Source organism: Falco punctatus (assembly GCF_963210335.1).
Source record: "Falco punctatus genome assembly, chromosome: 3".
In the NCBI taxonomy this organism is placed as follows: Eukaryota; Metazoa; Chordata; class Aves; order Falconiformes; family Falconidae; genus Falco; species Falco punctatus.
Window position 1 is genome coordinate 56,961,191 of NC_137582.1, and position 23,447 is coordinate 56,984,637.

The 23,447-nt window shown below is 42.2% G+C and overlaps 2 protein-coding genes across 11 annotated transcripts in view; one reads left to right on the forward strand and one right to left on the reverse strand.

The window, feature by feature from the left end:
* Positions 1 to 1,337, forward strand: part of ESCO1 (establishment of sister chromatid cohesion N-acetyltransferase 1) — a 40,159-nt gene extending 38,822 nt beyond the window's left edge. For both annotated transcript variants that reach the window (XM_080380435.1, XM_080380436.1), the window contains exon 12: positions 323 to 1,337. In XM_080380435.1, the coding sequence (XP_080236561.1) occupies positions 323 to 470 (148 nt within the window). In that variant the 3' untranslated portion in view covers positions 471 to 1,337. The remainder of the gene's footprint in view (positions 1 to 322) is intronic.
* An 862-nt stretch (positions 1,338 to 2,199) lies between these two features.
* GREB1L (GREB1 like retinoic acid receptor coactivator) overlaps positions 2,200 to 23,447 on the reverse strand; it is a 144,861-nt gene continuing 123,613 nt past the window's right edge. For 7 of the 9 annotated variants that reach the window (XM_080380416.1, XM_080380415.1, XM_080380420.1 and 4 more), the window contains 14 exons: positions 21,959 to 22,074; positions 21,291 to 21,535; positions 19,717 to 20,279; positions 19,126 to 19,228; positions 15,326 to 15,481; positions 14,975 to 15,114; positions 13,096 to 13,257; positions 12,538 to 12,745; positions 11,852 to 12,017; positions 10,687 to 10,914; positions 9,163 to 9,304; positions 7,850 to 8,050; positions 6,533 to 6,671; positions 2,200 to 4,931 (listed from right to left, as the gene is read on the reverse strand). In XM_080380416.1, coding sequence (XP_080236542.1) covers positions 4,768 to 4,931; positions 6,533 to 6,671; positions 7,850 to 8,050; positions 9,163 to 9,304; positions 10,687 to 10,914; positions 11,852 to 12,017; positions 12,538 to 12,745; positions 13,096 to 13,257; positions 14,975 to 15,114; positions 15,326 to 15,481; positions 19,126 to 19,228; positions 19,717 to 20,279; positions 21,291 to 21,535; positions 21,959 to 22,074 — 2,733 coding nt within the window. In that variant the 3' untranslated portion in view covers positions 2,200 to 4,767. The remainder of the gene's footprint in view (positions 4,932 to 6,532; positions 6,672 to 7,849; positions 8,051 to 9,162; positions 9,305 to 10,686; positions 10,915 to 11,851; positions 12,018 to 12,537; positions 12,746 to 13,095; positions 13,258 to 14,974; positions 15,115 to 15,325; positions 15,482 to 19,125; positions 19,229 to 19,716; positions 20,280 to 21,290; positions 21,536 to 21,958; positions 22,075 to 23,447) is intronic. The other 2 variants (XM_080380421.1, XM_080380419.1) reach the window with 1 other exon arrangement.

Here is a 23,447-nt window from a genome sequence, read left to right on the forward strand (position 1 = left end):
GAGATCAGGTTCATCAAGCAGGACCTGCCTTTCATAACCCCACGCTGGCTGGGCCTGATCGCCCGGGTGTCCTGACATGCCCCGTGATGGTGTTCAGGATGACCTGCTCCATAACCTGCACCGAGGTCAGGCTGAACACAGAGGTATTATTTAAACAGGGTATATAGGTATATAAATACAGACATCTCCTCCTAGCAGAGCTTCTTCCTTTTGAATGTCCATACCACTTAATTAATGGTTTGTGGCCTAATAGTATAAATATTCTTGCATTATTCCCTGAGGATAATTCTTTTTTTTCTTTTCTTTTTTTCCTTTTAAACAGGAGCAACTTCATATATGGCTCATACTTAAGTAAAGAAGAAATCGCTTTCTCTGACCCCACTCCTGATGGAAAACTCTTTGCGACACAGTACTGTGGCACCGGCCAGTTCCTGGTATACAACTTCCTCAATGGACAGCACCAGACTTAGCCGCCTCTGAAGGAATTCCATTTTAATTGGGAGACTTCTGCCAAGAAGCACCGGGTGGGTGCAGACCTTCAGCAGAAGCCAGGGCCATTTTTATTACAGTGAACTCAGGACTGGTAACAACCGAAAGGTTGTACTATTTTATTAAAATTGTAAACAATGCAGTAATAGGCTAACTTTGTTTTTTTAAAAGAAAGCTATTTTATTAACTTTTACAAAAGTTTGATTGTATTTTATCTAGTTAGTCATGTTTACATGCAGCAGAAAATTGTTCATAGTGGACTGTAAACTAATGCAAAGACTCTAGTCTCAGTGATGAGTACATGCTGAAGTTCTTAACGTGGTGATATACCAGTGCTTCCCGGGACTGTGCCGCTGCTCTCCTACCACCAGCTCCAGCAGCTGGGCAAAGCCGTGAAGGGGTGCTTGCTTGACGGGGTTCAGGGCTGTACTCAATTGCATGGAGGCAAGCAGTGTTAGGGTGCAGCTGCTGTGAGTACCAGCCGGCACGGAGGGTGAAGTGGCTTCCAGGGTGCGTTCTGTGCCCTGCCCGCTGTAAGGGAGCCTAGTAGATATCAGCACCGTTGGAAACTTGTTCTACCCCTCCCCCCTCCCCTTCTCCCCCAGATTAGTTGTAGAGTAAAAGGTGAAATGAAACCCCCGAGGACTGGTGTACTTGTAATTTTTCTTCAAGTACTGTACTGAGTATATACCTTTGTTAGTGGACTTCACTTTGATACTTGTCACTCCTTCATAAATCTCTCCTCTTTTAAAGGGTTTGTATGTTGAAAAACTGCTGTGGCCTTTCTTGATCTGTACATAATGTAGATAGATTAAAAATAAAATACTTGATAGCTTTTTTTAAAGTTACTCCGTATGATATGCAGTGTGGATGAATCTTCAGCGAATTTCATACTTTCACTTGTGAAATGCTACCTTAGTGGCACATGGCAGTGTGTGTTTTGAAGCAGTCTCTGGAAAATGCCGTTGCTGCATTCGTACCTGCTGGGGGTCAGAATCCCCTCTGTGACAACGCATTGGTGTCGTACCCCAGGGATCAGTTTCCCAACAGCTCCCCTCTAATATAATATGGGAGAGATTAAGATTTAAGCTTGACTGTTTGTTTTAGTTTTGGAACCAATGTGCAGTTAGGATACGCTTTTTTACGTCGTGGTGTCCTTAGCTCTAGACCAAAGCTAAAGCAAGGAACTCACGCCACCTCTGAAACGTTACTCGGGGTACTGAAGACTGGAGTAGCTGAAGGGTGGTGTATTCTGGGTGTAGAAGCTGTCGCTTCCAAGCTGCAACGTGTAGTTCTTGAAGGGGACTGTGAGCAGACTGTAAAGGGGAGGTTCACAGAAAATCGTGAGGCGCTCCTCCCTGGGGGGCTGGGAGAGCAGGGAGCTCTTACCCAGGCGAACCGAAGCACGGCCAGACCAGGGGCGGTTTTCAACTGCTTGCACCTGGGGGCTAACGCTTGGCAGTGCCAGCTTGCTCACCTCCTCCCTCTGCTCTGGTGCGAACGGTGCTGCTCTCCTGGCTCGTGAGTGCCTGGCCTGGAAGGGCTCCGGTGCTGGCAGCACACTGACTGACGCCGTGGAATTAACGAGCGGGACTCGCGTTAGCAGCAGGAGGTGGGTTTTGCGGGGCAAGCGCTGTTGTGTGTGAGGAGAGAAAGAACTGGCGTCCCCTGTGCGAAGTGCCAGTTAAGAGAGAGGCAGTAAACAGTAACTTACTTAATATATTCAAATTTAATGAAAGCACATTATAAACATACCATAGCCACAACTTCAGACAGTTTCAGTTCATGAACAATAACATGAGGTAGACTGACTAGCAAAGCTAAATTCACCAAGTTTTTGGCTAAGAAAACTTTACACTAGGAATGCAACATTTTTAACCCTCTTCCGAAAGTCACAAAAAGCAGTTACATAAGTTAAGCAAAAAGCATCTGCATATGATTCTTCAAATCTTAGTTTACATTCAGATTTAAGCTGTGAATAGACAAGAACATCTACAGGTAAAAATAGAACGCTGGCCAATTTAATACATTCATAAGAATGGCCTTGACGGTGAGGCTGAAAACCAGAATGGAATAGCAATAACCTAGATGGCAATAACGGTCTCCTTCCCAGGAGGCAAAGTGTGCGGGGGGACAGGCCTACACCTTTTGAGCTCCGGCCAGTGTTACCAAAATTCCTGGCTTCTGCACGGGAGAGAGTTAAGGAAAGGGGTTTACTACTGGTTGGCAAAGGCAGGCAAACATGCTGACTTTCTGACTGCATTCTCAACTTCAGGACAATGTTGCACTGCTTCACCAGAGGGCTAACTCCTCATAGTAGTCTCAGCACCTGGAATTTTAAGAACTTAGTGCAAACACCAAATACACAAACAGAAAAGAAACCATTTTTGAACATAATACCTGAAACTTCTATACCATGCAGACTCAGGGCTGGCCTTCAGCCCTTCTGGCAAAACCAGAACTACTGGAATACATTCAGGTGTGTATCAAAACCTTCAAGAAGCATCTTTGATATCCCTACTTCTTCCAAGTGTTAGATAAGGCAGGTTGTGTCTGAAGGACAATAAAAAATAAATTTACAGAAATGGGTTGTTCATCTGAAATTTGCTAAATTTACAGCATCAGAGTTAAGCTACATTAACACAGACACATGCAAACCATTTTCCTTTGGCCTCTGTTGAATATATTATGTTTTTTCATCTGTAAACATCTCTTTTCACAAGATAAAGTTGCTTCATTAACACTATGGGTTAAAAAAATGCAGCTTTGTCAGGTCTTTCTCCAATGAGTTGCACGTCAAGTATTAATTTCATTGTTTCGCCTGTTAATTTCATTGCTTTTTTGGGAGTAAACTGACATTCCTGAATCGCTTTTAAGAATGTGCTGCATTTTTCTTTTTAATAAAGGGGTCACGATGTGCAGGAAGGTGATTTTATATTTTTTTTTATGGAAACCTCAGTGGGGTAGCCCATGCTAACTGCATGAGTATGAGAGAGTACCGCTACAATTTAACCCTGACAACCAAATGCTACTGCTCTGAGTTAATTCTGAAACAACTCGACAAGGATCAGTAATACGCTTGTCAGTAGAATAACGTGCGACTACTGCTACAACCGATATTTACAGGGGTTAATCAAAACAATAAAGGGCTGGCAGAGTTAGGCGACGCATTCAAAAGACCTTTGCTTCTGGACAGTCTCCCCTGGGACTGCTCCCCTGCTCTCCCTTGGAGCTACCGTAAAACACCTTCGGCTTCTCCCCGCTCCAGCTCAGGTGGCATTGCCCTCCTGTGCATTTTTTTTGGTACATTGCTTCACAGAAGGGTATGACTTGGCAGACCTAAGCCCAGCTCTGCAGCCAGCTGGAGTCGAGCGAAGGGGGCCATGGAGAGCAAGTTGCATGTGGCTCGCCCCAAAGGGCCCGGACATACAGCAGGACGCATTGCCATACGCAACGGAGGGTGGACCACAGGTTTTTCAGAACTGCGATGGGAGTGAGAAACTGAAGGTCATGTGCTGGCAAGTTATCCTGGTCTCTCACTGAGGAGAGAGCATCTACAAGAGGGTTTTTGCTTTGGCCCTGGAGTCGAGGAGGGGGTGCCTGGTGGGGTGAAGTAAGGTGGCTGGGAGAACCTGAGCGCGCAGTGCCTGCCATGCATTTGCTGATTTGTTCAGGTTTAAGTAGTAAACTTTGAACACCTGTGGAAATTTTGCCAAAGACAGTTTCAATACATACACAATTACAAATTTTAAACTAACACTGCACAGAGAACAATGCTATTCCTTTTAATACAAATATCTATGTTATATTGTAGTTTCAAACCCCTGAGTATTCCTGTACCACAGCACAGAGCTGAAGAGACATGGTGGGCTCTCCTCCACATATCTTCAATAAATTCCACTGGGTTGCGTTTCATGTAACACATTCAAGCTAGCAGCTGCTGAGAGCAGCTTCTGCCCCTAGCTCAGCTGGATATAAAAAGGATTCTTCTTCAACCAAATTACTTCCTCTTCCCAGATCCCACAGCTTCATTGGCTGTGTGATGAGTGGTGGCAGTTGTGGCTGATGTGAAAATAACTGGAATCCAGGATCCTTTAAATCATAACTGATGTGGTAAATTTTACCCCTAGGAATAAAGGCTACTTCAGAATTGAGGGGAATCCTTCAGAGCAGTCTAGATAAATATTGGTTGCACTTTGCTCCACAGTGATTGTACCTTTTTTTTAAAAAAAATGTTCTTTTTTTTTTTTCCCTTTGTTAGCGGTGTCTTAGCGAAGCTTATATATGGCGTCCAGTAAGAAAATAGAGTGGTTCGTCATCACTACTGTTAGCAGTTTGAAACTCATCCCGAAGTCGGAACTGCCACTCATCCTCCAACTCCAGCCGGACTATTGTCTGCCGTAACGAGCTTCTGTCTTGACATATGACACACAGGGTGGCACCTTCAGTTGAAAAGCACATTAGATTCTCAGGGTACAATAACAACTATTTTCTTCATTCATTATCCCAAGATATTTTAAATAAATCTCTGCTGCTAGGTAGGATAAGAGAAGCACTAGAAGGATCTATCAACAACCGGCCAGCCTAGGCTCAGATCCGTCCTGTGAGTCCTGGGACAGAGGCAAATGTGCCCGTTTGCAGGGAGGCATGGACGGGGAGCAGCAAGCGTGGTGTGGGGGTCTGCTCTGCATCGCAGGATATCACTGCCTGACTGGCATTGGTATCATCATCAGAGGGAACATTTACCTGAATCCAATATCCTTAAATTGCTACTGATAATTATGGCCAAAAAATAAAGCCTAGGTTTCTTTTGTTTCATGGGACATTTGGGTTTGTGTAAGGTCAATGATTAAACTTTGCTAAGCCAAACCAGTCCCACAACTGACTCTCGAGAAAATCTGCTGTGACTTTCTTAAGTATGAAAGCGCCCCTTGGTAAAGTAAAGCACTGTAGGAGGAATAAGTAAGCAAACGCCTAATTTCTCTGGCTTGACAGACTTGCAAGCTTCCTTCCACCTGGTGTTACCAGACCGTGTAGTCATTTAATGAGCAAGAGAGCTGGACACCTTCAGGGCTCTCTCTGTTCTGTGCTCCAGCCCACACACCTGACAGGTGGAAAATTCAGGTTCAGATTCCTCCTCTGCTTGACTTGAGCCGGGGAAGGCCCTTCCCACCGGGCATCCACTGCCCAGTTTTGTGAAGAAACCACCCCTTGGCCCAGACAAACAAAGCAGCCCCTTTGGCTGCGTTCAGCCCACATCAGCTCTTGGGGGCTCAGTGATGGCAGCACTGTCCCCACCATGGCTGTGCCTTCTCGCACTGCCCCTGCCCTGGAGGCCCAAGCAGGTGCAGGAGCAAACTCTGGTTCATGGGACTGGCTCAGGGTCACCCCCACTGCACCCCAGCACGTGCACCATCCCCTCACGTGGCACAAGAGGGAAACAGCTCAGCCGTGCCACCACAATGCACTGGAGCTCTGTAACACACTTGAGCATTACTGAATACCCACGAGTTTGCTATTTGTTAGTATTAAGACAAAAAGATGAAGAAAGATTTTGATGAGGTTATAAAGTTCTGGTGGGGGTAGACCCCATCATCCTACAGCTAAGAGCTGCCCCGATCCACAGTACTGAGGATTTATTGCCATTACAGACAGATTTCTAGAGCACAATTTCTCATCTTCATCAGTAACACCTATGCTCTAAACTCTCAAGTTGCTGACTGCACGATTCACTGACTGATTTCCATGCGTCACTGGGTTCCTGCACCTATTTCCATTTGATGTCACTTTAAAATAATGGAATGAACATTATTTATCAAAGCTTGCCTAAGGTTCAATTACCTGCAGTTATTACCAACAGGAACAGAAGTTTTACACACTCCCAAAAGAAACACTCCAGCTATTTCTTTTGAAAAGAATGGCAGCAATGTGAAAATAATGGAGCTGCTTAAGGAAGCTGGTTAGTCCTCTGCTTTTCCCTCTTCCTCCCCACTATTACTTGGCGGGAAAGCACCAAGGATGCCCAGCAGAGCAGTAAGATTACCTTTCAGGAACCGGAACCGCTTCAGGAGGTCCGCACCAACGAAGGAGTCACAGAGATAGAGCAGAAGTCCGCTGAAGAACACCCCTTCACAGTTGACATTGACTGAGTGCGGGCGGGAGCTAATATAGCATATGGCCACCTGGAACAGAAAGGGAAAAGGAAGGAAGCACTTCTGTGTTAGAAAATGTCCAAGCAGGATTTTAAGTGGAATGGAATATAATTTAGTCGTAACAGGTGAGTCAGCTGGTGCTAGTAAATACACAATCCAACAAGAAAGCAGTACTGAGCAAATTTCCCCTAGGAAATAACACACAGGAGAAATGTCTAGATTCAGATTTGGTCACCAAGTCTACAACAGATTATTTTAGGGCTCTCCGTAACTCAGTTTGATTTTCTGCTTCTCTATGAACTACTTATGCTTGTAATGACTGTGAAGATTATTTAGGTTTTTCTAATGAGGATGCATTTGTCAAGCACAGTAAGCAATTCCAGAAGTACTGAAACTGCTGAAGCTTGAGCTGAACACAAGCATCAGCTAAGTAGTTCCAAGTACTGGGGCTCTCCTGTGTTTCAGTGCTGTGATGGCTGTTCTATATCAAAGGATTTCTTCTCTATCTGGCCACTGACCTCCATAAAATTTGTAAGAACAAAATCCTTGCTAGACTTTCACCCTGCTCCAGACCCAGTTCAAACTGACCAATGGGTACAAAAATTCTGATCCCCCTACCCACAGACAACTAAGACATACTTGCAAAAACCCAGTTACCCTAGAAACCCAGGTCTGTAAAAAAGAAAAGAATCTAAAATGAGAGCTGCGTTACAAAGGACGAGCTTTCTCCATCAGTGAAGCAAGCCACCAGATGAGGGTCATATAGCCAAAACAAGTTTGTTGCAAGGACAAATCAAACACAGATAATAAAAAGCTGTATGACAGGACAGTGATCTAAAACATTTTGTGCCCAGTATCTGTACAGACTATGGAGCACACCAAGTCCTTCCAAGAATGGCATCACTTTGGGGTTTTTGCTTCATACAAAATACTATTTCAGACAGACATTGTCAAATTCCTTTGCAAATCACATCAATCCATCACAGACCTCTGGTCTCTACCCACACCAGCCAGCTAGGAGGCTTTACCACCAGCTCTTCCAGTGGAGCTGGTCCTTTAGCTCTAACAACAGTTTCACTGAGACCAAAATCTTCAAACGCTACCCTTGATGCTGAGGGTTCATAAAAGAAAGGGTTTTCAACACAAAAAAGGCGTTTTAGCAAAGGTTTGCATTTACTCGTCCCCTTATCCCTGCAAATACTGCGTACCTCGAGCCCGATGTTCAGGTAGCAGTCAATGGCCAATACCGGGTTCCTGAAGTTATGAACGGCCTTCGGGAAGAGTTTGTATGTCGCATGTTGAAGGAATTTCTCCAGGAGGAACTGAGATGGGGCTGCCAACAATGTATGCTCACTGTCAGGGGCACAGACGTACTGAAGAGGCATTATTGGTGCCAGGCTGTCCGAAACCTGCAATGAAACCAAGGGGAGCCCCTTTTAACTCATCTACTCAGTGTATGTTCTCTGCAGGAGTCCCTTTAACTGGGGAAGGGATCACCATGACAGGGCAGGAAGAGAAAGCTGGGTGGAAGAATCAAAAATCCCCACTCGCACCATAGCACAGAAATAAACAAATGACTTGTTCTGTGGTTGCTAGGTACTTCTGTGGGTATCTGCTTGCCTAAAGAAGGGATGCAAAAATCAGGAGTTCAGATTGTCACAACACCCTTCATCCTGCCTTGCTTCTGGACAGTATAGGAAATGACATCCTCCTTGTGTGGAGTCATCCACAGAAGATGTTTTCTGTGGAGTTTTTTCATAGGCCAATCCATCACTACAGATTCCACTGCAACCACAAGAAAAGGAAAATTCAGAAGATGACCTCCCAAAATACTCAAATCCAGGGTTTAGTCAGTTAAATCTGAAATACGGAGGTGAATTTTTAAAAGAGGGATGGCGTGGGATGTGTTCCAAACCACCAAGAACACAAGCTGTAAGATTAAAACCAACTCATTGAAATACACCTCCATTTAAAGCTGGCACAGGTATAACATATTCTGTATAAAATATTTGGTATCCTCACACCATTTGTATAAATACTCGGATTTCCTGGGTGGATTTCAGAAGATTCCAGTTTTCAGTGCCTTTCCTCAGGTCTCTTTTTGTCGGCAAGTGCAGGGACTGAAAGCCATCACAAACCAGCAAACACTGGAAGCTACTGGCTGTGTAAAACTTTTTACAACTGGGTCCAGTACGACTTGCCTGCTTTCAATCAGAGTGTATGTCTGCCAGTTCTTCCACTGTCAGACACACCAGTGCATACCTAGACCAAAGTTTTTCCATTCCCATAGATTAGGAGGATTATTGTAAGTAATTTATAATTAGGAAAATATTATTTTCTATTTCTGTTATATATTATTTTCTATTTCTGATATGGCAGCTCTACCATGGAGTAAGCCATGAATGTCAGATGCCAAATAAGCACAAAACGAATCTAAAAGGCCAGAGAATTCATTTTTTCCAGGGGAAAACAGGTCCTGATTTTACCCTTCAGATATGACAGAGCACAGAGCCACACTCACCATGATTTTTGGCTTAACGATAAAGTCCTTTTGTCCTCCAACCTGAATATGTTTCTTCATAACACTGAAGTTGTTGAAGCGGCAGATAAGCAGGCCGCTGCTGTTCGTCCGCAGATTAAAATCTACATCTTCACAGAAATACCTGGACATTAAACACAAGATTACTAAAGCAGCTGTGCCTGCCGCGTGTGAGCGAGCACTCACACACCTGCTGCTGAAAGGCATTGGAACAGGCTCAGCAGAGATTTCTGGAGACCGTCTGATACAGTGCCTATACAGATTCTCTGCACAGCTCTGAAGACTCATTCCTTCAACTCCTCAATTCCCAGTGTAGGAAATAACTTCTGGCCATTTTAAGGCCAAACAAGTCTCCGCTTTTCAGTCCGTCTGTATGCCTCTTCCCCATACCAAGTCTGACTAGTCCTCTCATCCTCGTCATGTATTGGCATCAATCATTTCCTCCCCACCCTTTCCTTTTTCTTTTTTTCCTTCCCTTTTAGTTAATTTTTTATAAGCTCTGCAGTGACCAACCTCAATTTCTGAACAAGCCAGTTCTATATGACATTTTTAAATGAACTGGAATCAGGGGATAAACACGGCTTGGACAAATATTTGGCTGTGGGACACAAAGCATCTGAGAAGTAATGTTTATCCTGCGCTATTTATGATGGAACTGCTCACTTCTGTGGCCTGATTCCCATCTTGTGATTCAACCAGCCAAAGAATCTGAAATCAAGAACTCTTGAAGCCACACCAGACTCCAGCTTGCACTGACAGGCTACAATTCCTCACTCAAATATATGGGATCCCTTAAAACAGCAGGGTGGGATGCCCCAGGGCCAGTCTGTGGGTAGCAGAGACAGGGTTTACTCTAAACTCATTTGGCCAGGAAGGGAGGGAATTGGATATTGCTTCAGTCCGTGATAAGAACTAGCGGTAAAGCCCCGTGGTAACAGTGCTTTATTGCAAATGCTTTAGGATGGAGTTAGGTGAGGAGGGGGAAAAAAGGAAGGAAATAGTGGAAAGTTATTTATGCCTCTATTTTTATCGCAAACCCAAGCGGCAACAGAGAGGATAGCTGACTGAAGGAAGTACAAGGAAAGTCTCCTCATAGCACTTGACATAGCAATGGTTCAACCATTTCCTACACTCTTGTTCTGTCATGCAACTGATTCCTGCCTCTTACAGAGGCTCTCTGGAAGCTCCACACTTTTCCTGTGACTGATGTAATTGTGGTTGGTTTCTTCTGTTTTTGGTCTCCTGGATACTTTTGTCTCCTGAAGTGTCTTCTTTCAGGACTACAGAGGACTGAAAAGGCTGATGGTAAGCTTATTTTGATGCCATATTCATTCAGATGCAACGTATATCACATTGTGTTTTATTTTTGTGATTGTGCACTCATTACCTTAGACAGGATCTTTCCATTTATCTCAACAGCATTCAGAAATATGGTGACAAGATTCTTATCATGCCAGTTTATTACTTTACCATACATATATATACACACACACATCTCTCGCCTACCTGTTTAGATCATATTGCACATTCTGGGTCAGGTCTATGTTGAGCAGTATAAAATCATGCACGTGGCACCTGGAGAATGGAGTCTTTGCTTTCCTGGCATTCAGCTTGCTGTTCCATTTCTGAACACCCAGTATTGCATAATGAACAATTTTGGGGGTGGCTTCAATGTGTTGGAGGACGCTTTTCAGAGACACATTCTTGCTGGAACCTCCAGGCTCCAGGGACTGGCTGCAAAACATGATCATACACAAAATACAAACATAGCTTATTATTTTTATATAACATACACTGTGTATATATATACACACATATATGTGTATACAAAGGTTCAAGAAATTCCATTATTTAGAGTGTTTACTCTAGATGCTGTAAAAATGTATACATAAATGCAGACTTTTTAAACAACAGCCAACTAATCTTATCCCATCAATTTAGTCCCTATAAGAAAATAGGCCTTTCAGCAGAATAGGGTCTTATACAGCAATTTAGAAAGGGAAAGGAATTGCCTTACACACCATTTCTGGAAGGCTGTTTTCTCCATAATGGACAGGATAAACGCTGAGAAGGGCAAGAGTTTAATGCCTTCTAAAAAGCTAAAGTTCCTATAATAAACTGTTTTCAATGAGAAACATAAACTGAATCAAAACAAATTGGGGAAGTAACATTGAGAAATAAATCAGTCACTAAAAGCAAGACTGGCTTTAGCCAAAGAACAAGCACAAGCAGAGGTTTGACTGCGGGAAACAGATTTAAGTGTAGAACCAGGTGGAAGTGTTCAGCAGCAGGAGGTTGGATGTTGGTGGTCAACAAGACAAATCTATAGCCTTCCTACAGCTCTGAATGAAAAAGCTGATTCTTTGCATTTTAGACAATATATCTAATGTCTAAGTGTGCGGTTCCTGGGCTATCTGCATAATAATTGAGTGAATCACATCTGTGAGGCCCTTTGGACAGGTAGCCTGATGTTACTACATCAAAGCCACTGCTGAAAGCTGCCTTTGCTTAAGAATATTTTGAGTACTTCACCAGCAGCTCCAGATGCCCAACTTTTCCAGTTGTCTGGTCTTTCATACCCTGTCAGATGCTAGAGATGAGCTTAAGTTACAGGCATGCTTCTGTCTGTGCTGGATCAGTGCAGGGACCCCAGCGCCGGATGGTTACTTACCTCGACTGTTCATGGACGCTGTGCATGTTCCACAAAACACAGGAGTCATCCATGACCACGATGAACGGCCACACGCACTGGCGCTTGACTCCTAGTTCCTCCAAGCGGTTTCGTTCCAGTTCTAGATTGTGGTAGGAAAGTTCCTTAATAAGAAACCTGGCAGCACCTGAGAAAATACCGTAAAAAAGACATACAGAGATCTTTATTAGACTTTACCACTCTCTCCTCTGAGAGAAAGGCTACATGAACATCTGCAGTCATTACTCTTTGTGAACTTAATGCTCCTAACATCTTAGTTTAAAAAGAAATCAGCATGCCCCTTTTTTTGTGTAAGTAAATCTAAAAGGTAGATACCAAGAAGACTGGACCTTTTAAGAGACTCTGCCAAACACGACTGACTGTGGTCATTAATAACTTAAACCAAGAAGGGGCTGAGATTCTAAAACTGAAGCTACTGAAAACTTCGTGCAGGAAAACCTCAGTATCCATGAAAATGAAGTCCAAAGTTCAAGCCCCCAGTGTTTGGCTGCAGTTATATTTGGCTTTGGCTAAATAAAAAAGTTAATATTTTTTTTTTTTTAAAAAAAAAAGCCAATCTGCTGCAATGTTTCCTTTAACAACACGATCCACATTGTCCAATATGGATTTTGATTTCTTCACAGCAATGCATTGATGGTGTTTCTTACCAACGCCAGCATTGTTGAACATGCCTGGCAGGACAAGCATGATGTGATTGGGCCAGTATTTACGGTAGAGTTGCATTTCATACTCTTTGACTACAAGGAGGTGAAGGTGGCTGATGCCTTCCATAGCATGGTAGAGGTTCAAGAGGCCATGTTCATGACGTCCACTTGATGGAGTGAAGATAGGACTCTTGACTGCATTCAAATTCTGCTGAAAAGGAGGTATTTTGGCAACATTAGGAAAAAAGCAGGTTATTCGTGATATGGATTTTTATTTATTTATTGTTTATACTGGATTTTAAGATTATTGATCGTTGCAACGCATATGAACTGGACACTAGGAACACAAAAAGAGATGATTGTCCTCAAAAACTTCAGTTCTAAGGACAGTCAGGCAAGAATTATGCAAAGAACCTTAAAACAAAAAGAAAAGAAAAGAGGAAAAAAAATAGGACCTTAAAACAAAAAGAAAAGTGAAAAAAATCCAGCCAACTACCGTTAATTTGCAAATGTATGTCAAGTTGACTCCATTCAGCATACGGATAAGAGCAGCACACGCACCTTGTCAGAAACGAGTGGGAGGCGCATGCTTTCTAGATGTTTTCCCTGCTTGCTGAAGACAAAATGGTTCTCTTTGGACTTGGGGATTATAAAATACAGTTGAACCTCTTCTCCTAGCATTGAGGATGAAAATGTGAAGGCATGCAGAGTGGAGTCAGACATCTGTATACACAAAAAAAAAAAAAGATTTGCAAGCAGGTAACACATAAGCATTACTTGGCAACCTGCTCTTATAGTCACAATACTGGAAGCCATCAGAGAAGAACATCCAAAACATTATCTTTCAGTAACTGAAGTTAACTCTATTATAGTCACATTTTCCTCTACCATAAGCCCCATTACTTAGGCACGTAACTGGCCTTGCTATTAAAAGAATCAGTTTTCTGTACCAGTAATGATCTTTGGCCAAAATGGACTCTTCTGAAGTCCATTTGAGTGGGAAATTATTTATGAATATTTACAAGAAGTGAAAAATACGTATACTAGGAAACAAACTGCCCACATAAATTTTCCCAAAAGATTCAAAGAGCAGTGGAGCATGTGGCTGTGCCTCCACAGCAGAGTGCACTGCCATTCAGACACCTCAGCAGCAGCATGGCTGCATTAGTAAGGTATTTTTCCTGTGGCAATACTCTTCCAAGCAGCTAGGTGACCAAAGCAGACCATGCCATTAACAAGGCCGTGAAGAATTTGGGTGAGCTTGACTTTGCACAGCACTTCACTGAACTGTGTAAGTGTATACAAAGTGCCTACGTATCTGATAGGATTTCATCTTACAGAAGCATCTATCTTACTACAAGGTCAAATAATTTACTCTTAGTAATCTGGTTTTTATAATCTTTACTAAAGAATTAATTAGCCTAAGTAAAGCTGAAAAATGAAAGAGGCTTTATTTAGGTTCTATTAAAGCATTTAAGAAGCTCTCTCCCTTCATAACGCCTGCTATCCAATGACTCCCACGTCAATGTACAATTTCTGAGTTCAGTTATCATAATTCTATATACACAACTCACACTTGCACGTACAAGTAGATGTTTATATTTATTAGTACTTGTTATGTTTGACCACATGCACAAAGATGAGTGGAGGGAACTACAGATGTCCTTTGGGAGACTTGCTTGTGTCAACACACTTAATGAAGCATGAGGTTTAAATCAGACCTGCTGGTGCTGCTCCAAGGTAACTGACATCGTACATTGCCAGGTCAGTGTGTCTACGCTGTGACAGCTTAATAGCAAGCTGTTGGAAAAGATTAGCAAGCAAAGAAAGAAGGATTTGAGATAAGAAACTTCCAAGTAAACTGTTGGTGGCGGTAGTTAAGAAATAACGTCCGAGCTATTAACCAGGAATAATCTTATCTGTCAGTCTCCTGTGAGCATAACTGTTTGTTTCAGAGATTAGAAGTTTTTTAACTAAACAGTTTAAAATGATCATTTTTGCCCAGTGACTTGTAAGCTACTGCTGAGAAGCATGCACAGTTACATACAAAGGGAGGAAGAAGTAGGCCTTCCAGTCTCCCATCACAGGCGTGGATGGCTGGCATTTAGGTAAGACAAGCATCTCTCTTAATTTTACAGTCCTCTCCCATGAGATACTGCGAACCCTCTGGGCAGGCTGAATAATGCTTTGGCTTGACACAACTAGTCACAACATTCACCCCTTGTCAGAGGCAGCTGGAGAGGAGAACTGCTCACGCAGAACACAGCAGACACAGTTGGTGCTCCAGGGTCTGTAGCTCATTATCTCCCCTGAGAATGGAAGAATTAAACAATTCCATCTCAGGGAAGGTGAAAGCCTGAGTCCTGAGACCAGAGTGATACGCCTGGAGAGACCACAGAAAAATCAAGGATACAGTTTACCCTGGGACCTTGACACCAACCTGTGCGGCAGGATTAATGTCCATATACTGATGGCACTGCTCACAGTGATGGAACGTATTGTAAGCTGCGTATTTAGTCAACATCATAGACACAGTCTCCCTTTTCTTAGGTTCCTCTGATTTTGTTTCTTTGCTTGTTTCTGTGCACAAAGAAAAGAAGTAACAGAAATTTTATGAGTGTTAAAAAAACAGAGACTGTGATCCCAGTAACAGTTGTAAAGAACACACAAATTGTTTTGTTCCATGTCATTTTGGAGATGAAAGGCTCTTGTGAACTCATGTATTCAGCTGATCCAATAAAAACTGTTTCTTTGCAGGAAAGTAATCCTAAAATCTCTACAATCTACTTACCTTGTTTCACTCTTGAAAGTTGTTCTGTGTATACAGGACTTATAGTTCTGTACTTGGGGTCATGTACACTCAGGTCAAAAGACATTTTGCTGAAGATCTCAATGTCTGGCCAGTGGTCATTGGTAGACTGAGTAATTTCACTGTTTTCTGTATGATCTGCAACAACACACTTCAGGTAAGCAGTACCAGATACCCACTGAATGATGTTTACGTGATGTTTGCCGATTTACAATTGTACAGGAACTCACACAGGTGCACACACACAGAGACATATCTAAACATCATAAATATTACCAAAATTGAAATTATAATCCACACAAAGCCATTTCAAAGAAATTGCAATTCTTTAGGAACTGTGTCCAGACGAAGTAGCCTCATCAATATTTGTCTCCTCTGACCCTCATCAAGCTGCTCAGCTATCATTCACTCTGGTTTAAGCATAAACTGCTTGAATGAATAGTCCTATCTGTGCAGAAGATACAGGTGTAGTCTCGAGCCTCTCTATGTTCAAATGAGGAGCACTGGGTAAATGAGAAGCAAAAGCATCTGAAGGTAGAAGGAGGAAAGCAAGGAGAAAGAGGCTGTATAGATTTATGAACCAGTAGCTGGTGGTACATGATAAAGGCAGTAAAAGACACTCCTGTTACAGAATGGGATGTGGCCAGCAAGGATCAGCTAGAGCTTCTTTGCTTTGATCCAGCTGAGGTAAATCTATAAAGTAGAAAATCAAGTTTAAGTAATGGGAACATTAGAAAGCAGTGGCCAAACAAAACAGCCTTGGACTGCAGCTTGAACATGAGTCAATTCAGTTTAAAATGAGCTGGAAGAACACACAAAAGTAGGTGTTTAACTGGGTTTTACTGATTTTAGAAAAGCAAACTCAGATGAAATTAAGGTTGGGTCTACAGACAAGCACATGCTCACCCTGCGCTGACTGATGCAATAGGATGTGAGCCAGCAGCAGTTAGTGGTCACTAACCTCACCGGCACCATGTTATGCTCAAATTAACATATGCCACCGGTCAGGTGAGGCGTATTAGTTTATCCATACAGACAAATTCTGAGAAAGCTTGCTCTGTAAGTCAGCTGGTCGGAGAAAACCAGGGACTTGCCTATGAATGAGACTTGGACTCCTTAGAATCGCAGTTGCCAAACAACCACTAACCAGAATACCAAGGAAAATAAGAACACCGGGAGGAAGGGGCTTCAGAGGGGCTACATCAAAAGGACACTAAGAACGAACTAAGTCCATGAGGAATGGAAAATCTCACCAGTGAATTAAGTTTTGTCTTAGATGTCAACAAGTGTGAGACAAAATAAGCTTTGCCAAATGTCAAGCTGAGGTAGACCTCAGAAAAGTTCATGAAAGCAAATAATTTTTGTTGCTATATCACCTCAGTTATATAAATCAAAATCATTTTTTCATTATCTTTTTATTTTGACAATTATGTTTTCAAGGAAATAAAAGGTTTACTATAAGCCAAGATGGAAATAAAACCCTGAAAGCTTGATACACACTCAAAACAGAGAGAAAGAATAATCTCCACTCCAGTTTTCTGAAAGAACAGGTATGTGAAATCAGGTAGGAGACTGATTTCAGTGCAAGCATAGCACATATATTATCACCATTTAAGAGGAGACACAGTAGTCTACAGAGCTCTGGGGTCATTACTTTGACCTTGGTAATATTCAAAATCTGGGAAGGGTGAAGAAAATAATTAAAGATGTTGAAGTCAATGAAAAATGTAAGAAAATGCAACATGGGTTGACCAAAGGAATCCTGTCTTACTTTTAGTACACAGCTATGATATATCTATTTCTCTCAACAAAGGAAATGCAACACATCTTATCCTTCTGGACCTAAGTGTTTGATATGATACTATATAACAAATTATTAATACAGCTGAAGAAAATGGAGAGAGTGAATGATCTTTAAATTTAAAAAATTGATTAAACAGAAGATGGCAGCATGTAACATTGTAAACATTAAGGCAGATTGAGATTACCAATGAAGTTAAAAGATCAGTAAAGGGGCATACTGTTGAATATTTTCACTAATGTCACCAACTGAAAAAAAACATATTGGCTTAAGTTTGCTGGTGGCACGCTCTAAGAGTCACTGTCAATATGGAGAAGGGATCGATGATCATCCAGAAAGAATTCAGTGCCCTTAAAAACTGTAATGACAGAAACTGTGTGATATTTAACAGAAAAAACACGAGTCATATGTACAATCAAGGAATAACAACAAACATTTCTGCAGCAGGCTGGGACCGCCTTGACTGGAAATGACTTTGTTGCTGAGGAACCCACAAGTACAAGGTACCTATCAGTGCCAGTGAAATGGGAGAATGGAAAAGACCAGTACAATCACAGGTTTCATCAGTCATGGGACTTTCAGCGTGGGTGGGGGAATACACAAGCCGTTGTACACTAGATTGGTTAAACAACTTGCAGAATACCACATTCAGTTCTGGTTACCCATGTACCAGAAGGGTAAATTGGATATAGATGTGCGGGAAGAGCTACTAAACCAATAAGGAGAATAAAGAGCCTGTAATTTGTGAGGATCCTGTAAAACGACCTAGGCTACCCAGATGAACACAGAGCGGGTAAGATTGCTGCCTGACTACACCACAGAAGTAAACATTAAAGAAGAGAAAAAGTATTTTCATTTAGATCAGTATTTTCTTTGGTCTTAAAAAGAATGTTTGTTATTGGGACAGGAACATCTTTGGGCTGGAGAATAAAAATATTTTCAATCATCTGAACACTATGGCTCTGGAAAAGCATTCCAATAGAAGTAGTGGGAGCAAAAAAGCCACAACCAACCCCCCCCCCACCCACCCCCCCCCAAACCCAAACTGCTCTTCTTATGGAGTTCCATGCATTCCTGGCAGGGGTGTGACATATTGCTGTGATCACAACAGGCCAGATGGCATGATGCAGAACTTCTCTTAAATTTTTATATTTCATCCTATGTTTCTGGGGTACTTCAGTTCATATAAGAAGAGAATAACAGCCCCCAACGCTCCAAATCAAAAGGATTATTATTTTTTTTTCACTTAACAACACTTTCTGAGCAGAAATGCAGATTAGCCTTTTCAAAGGTTTGACAACTACAGTTTCAGGATGCCAGTCTAATGGTCATGAGATCTATGCACCACAGAGTTATCTTCACTACAAAACCACAGTTATGTAAAGAACACCCTGAAGAGGACTAATTTTTAAAAGGATTTGTGCTTCTGCAAGCAAAGTTCTGCCACAGCAGTTAACAGATCTGTGCAACCTGGCAAATGAGCACAAATCCACTCCTGCTCCCCTTTTTCCTCAGTGTAACAACTGTAAACAGCAGACAGAAGGCAGTCTTAATGAAAATTGGTATTAAATTTGTACATAAACATAAATAATAGTGATGTTTCGGCCAGAAACAAAATGACCTTAAATGTTCTGTCTGCTTAAAAGTAGCCAGTGCTTAAAAACTAGCAAGGAGAGATAACATGGGCAGATGTTGCCCATTTACAGTTTTGTGTTCGCTTTCATTTTAGTGGTATCTGAACATATCGATCCAAAAATACATTTAATACTTCTAAGCTAAGCTCAATATAAAATTTATGGTTTTATTAACCAGTATTTAAATATATACAGATACCTACAGTAAGTCTAGTTACACACTAATGGACAGGACAAGTGGTAGGTTTAATTTATAGTCTTTCCATGAGCCTAAAAATTTGTCACTTGAATAATACATAACAGAGGCTCTTTATAATGCATATTAAGAATGACTACTAAATACTTACTGGCATTAATCTCTTCTTCATCATACACATCTACTTCCAGCAATCGAATCAGCATGCGAAAGAGAATCCTCAGGAACTGCAAGTATGAGCCAGTCTTTCCCACCTGAGCCAGAGATGGAAAAAAGTCCAAATCCCAACTCAGACTAATACAAAGGGAGGATACGTTTCGGATAAATGCCCTTGGGCTTAACCCATTCTAGCTCTGCCTGAAAACATAACAAGATGTAATATTCCTCATTATGCCAAGTAGCGTTACAAAATTGACCTGTGAGCACCACCCGGCCCACAGCCTGTGTCACTTTTGTACGCAGGGAGATTGGCAATGATAACTTCTTCTCTATTGATATGACCATGGCAATTTTATGCCCAGCACCATGTATTTCACTTAGGCTAAAACATGATATACAGCATCACCTTTCCCCTCCTTAGTGCTTCCAAGATGGTCTTAACCTTAAAATTTGACTGATTTTTGACCTCGAAACATATCCCTGTGTGCAACCTTGCAGGGCGCCTTTAGTGCACAATCTGCAGTTCTCATCACCAGTCCTCTCATCCTGCTAATAAGGCAAGAGGAAGGAACTGTTCTCTTACTTGTGGTGGTCCTGTCAAAAGCAGCCGCCTGGGGTGAAAACTCCTTGAGCCAGATGCCTCACCCTGATTGCTGAAGTCTGCGTGGTGCTGTCGGGCTGTTGTCCACTGCCTGTAGTAAAGAGACTGCTCTTCACTGTTCATGTTCTTGTGAAGCAGAGGCCTCAGAGAGCTCAGCCAAGACACATCAGCATGAGGCAGGAGGGAAGAGGAGGAAAGCAAATTCCCACTTTTCTGTGAGCTCAGGAGACAGTAGGCAGCTTTTGACAGGATGACGATGCGCGGCAGTGCAGCACGGAGGGCCTTGCTGTCTTTGGCCGAATGGGCAGGCCACTGAAACGTCTGGGAGACTGAAGACAGTGATGGTAGTTTTGAAGTGGTGCTGCTCGCCATCTGGTTACCCAGGGAGTCGCATTCTTGTTTCAAGGTCTCTCCGGCTGTGAAACTGGGGTAAGTTCCATCATCTACTGAGCTGTGCACCACAGTCTGAAAGTTAATTGATGGTGCTTGCTTCTGAGATTTGTCTGCAGCACTTGAGGAGCTCACGCCGTTGTCAGCCAGAGAACCTGGGGAAACAAAGAGCAGGCAATGATCAGACACTGACTGACATCAGAAAATCATGAACTTATTTGCTCTATGAGACAATCTTTACATACAAATACTTCTGTTCCATGTGTGCTGCTGTGGCTTAGGTCGGTTTTTCTCCATAGAAATTATTAACATCCATCTGTCTCTCTTGCTGGAGAGGCAACGGCCCTTCAGCTAGGGATCAGAGCCCAAGCACAAGTGTCCCAATCCAAGTCTCTATGTTAACTATCATTTCCCATCTGGGATTTGGAATTTGATGGTACAACCTTCTGAAATTCAGGTATAACACACCGCTATATACACAGATCAATTTGACCTTCCTTTCTATGGAGAATAAAGCATTCATTTCACTGCAACTTTAATGTGAACTGGGCTAATCTCCCTCCTCCATACCAGTCAGGTTTAGTTAGTGTATGGGAAGATTTGGTGCATGGCAAAGATCCAGTTCAGCTCTTCCAATACTTCAAACTCATAGTGAAACAAAGGGAAGGACTCAGAAGTGCCCAAGGAATGCAAGGAAGGGAAAACTTGGTGGAAGATGAGGCTCCACTGATGCCTGAAGAGGCATTCTGTTGGTGTTGGCAAGGAGGCAAATATCCATCCTCATCCATAGCTACCCCTGCAGTTACAGAGCATCTTTCTATTCCTAAAATTTTATACTACCCACTTCTTCTCTGATTTTTAAAATCTTTTCAGGATCCACTGGACAAAACAAACAAGAAATGTGAAATGTAAGTTTAAAAATTAAATTCACGAGGGACCCATAGCTATGGCATACCATCCTTCCATTGCAACACCATCCCCTTTTAACTGTAGGCAAGTAAATTGCTCGCTGTGGAAAGAATGTGTTACTAATATTTCAATGCCTAGACTGCAGCAGGATACATCTAAGCAACTCATGTTTGACTAAACATCTCAGTGTTTGCATTCAACTCCCAATGATGCAGAAACAAAGACTTGTTTTTCAGACCAACAGCAGAATAACTGACCTGAGGTTCCAGTGACAGCACTGCTATTACTCTGGGGTCGGTCCAAGTCTATCAACAGCTCATCAGAGTCATTCTCACTACCATTAGCCTTCTCATGCTCCTTCTCACTAAGGTGAAGAGCTACAATAGGCCCTCGAATTGCCTCCTTGGAGACGTAGCAGCATGCCAGGCCTACTTCTTGCTCTAAGGCAGTCCGAGTTAAATAGCTTGAGTCAATTAGTCGAAGATCACAGTATTTCAATGACCTAGAAAACCCAGCCCAAGAAAAAAGGAAGTGTTGTTTTCTGTGACTTTGAAGAATACTCCCTATCTTAATTGTTTATTAAATATTTATGAACAATTTTATTAGCCAGTATCTAGTAACTATATATGTGTGTGTGTATATATATATACATATATATAAAAAATAATAAAATCTAAAATTATTTTTAAATATTCATCACATACGTTAGGCTCCTTGGTACTCTGCACAGACATTCCTTGACCCACATAGTAGCTTTACTTTTCACAAACTACACATTCCAAAATTTTAAACTGTTCCCAAATAAATTCTTCTAAAACACACTTTTTTGTGAAAGAATAGCTAGATGGTACCAAACCACTTATCCACCCCCCAAATTATCTAAACACGTCAGGGCACAATCATTCTGCAAGAGTAAAGACAGCACCTGGGGAAAGTTTCTCCCAGAGGGTCTTTGCCAGTTAGAATAACAATGCAAGGTAGACCTTCCAAATCCTGATAGGTGCGAGGAATCCAGTCATCCTGCTCATTGCCCCTCCAAGCCTGTGAACAGAGAAAATTCCAGTTACATCTAAATGACACCTTCTAAACCTTCACTTGGGTCTTTTTCCAGCTCCTGCTTTTGCTTTGTATACAGGGTTTCCTCACTCAACAGCCAACAGGAAGGAGCCCTTAGGTACAGGCATGCATTTTTTCTGGAAGCCAACTATTAGCCAAGCATTAAACACAAAGCAAATGCTTGTATAACATATGTTATTCAGTGCTGGAATCATACACCTGGTATTAGCGTGGTCTGTCGGAGAAAAACGCAATTGATGCCTTCAGTATCAAGCTGGCGCAGATAAAGATTCTTTGAAATTCACGTAAAGCTAAAGTAATACTCCACTTCAAGTGGAGTATGAAAATGATTCAATGCATCTCGCTTAATTATTCTATATAATGAAAGTTTATATGAAAGAAAAATCTTTTCCCTTTCACTGGGGGTAATCCCACAAGAAAGGACTCCTTACCTACAATCTACCAAGGCTCAAGACCACAAAACGGTATCATTTTCCCTTAGCACTGGAACGGCTGGTAGCATCAGTTCCGTGTCCTTACCCCCCTCAGTCCCCTTGGTTCAGCAGAGCTTACTGAAACTGGGCTGAGTGCGCATTTGTGTTCTCTGTGTTGGATGCAGCCTCCTAAAAACACTGCTCTTATCTTCAGCAATACTAGCTTTCTTGCTGTGTTGCACGGTGCCCAGACTTTCAGATGATACAGGCAGTATTTGATCAAGGAAATGGAAGTTAAAAGGAAGTAAAGCTGAAAGACTCAGAGACTCTCACTTAGAAAGGAAACAAGCCATTCTATCTCTACAAACACTGAAATTAAAAAATGCAGGCTCCTATCCAGCCATTCCTGTCAATACATTATGGATACCGCCAGGAAAACTGGCAACACAGCCTCTTAGATCACTGACCAGCCAAGACAGGACATCAGCAGAGCTCTGTCCATTTAACCCAGAGACTTCACATTTCCATGCTGATCAGATAACGTTAAGGTCTCTCCAGACAAGGAAATTAAGCCCTAGTGTTTACAGAATCGTCAAGTATCTGAGCTACAGCATATCACCCTGCTGGAAAACCACTCTTTTTCCTTCTTTCTTATTAATAATGGACAAAATCAGTTCTGGAGAAGACTTATCTGGCTGAAGCACAGAATCTACTTTGCTGAGTCAGAACAGCAAGCCCAACCACTCAAACTGCCTATTAAAAATAATATATATATATAAAAAACTCTTCTCAGCACAGATGTGCAAGACAACAAGACACAGCTCTTTTGACAAAGCAACAAGACTTATGCAAGCTTTGTGGAAAACACACCTCACAAGAACAACCCTTTCTTGAATTCCCTCTTGGTTCTTCTAGTCTCAGCCT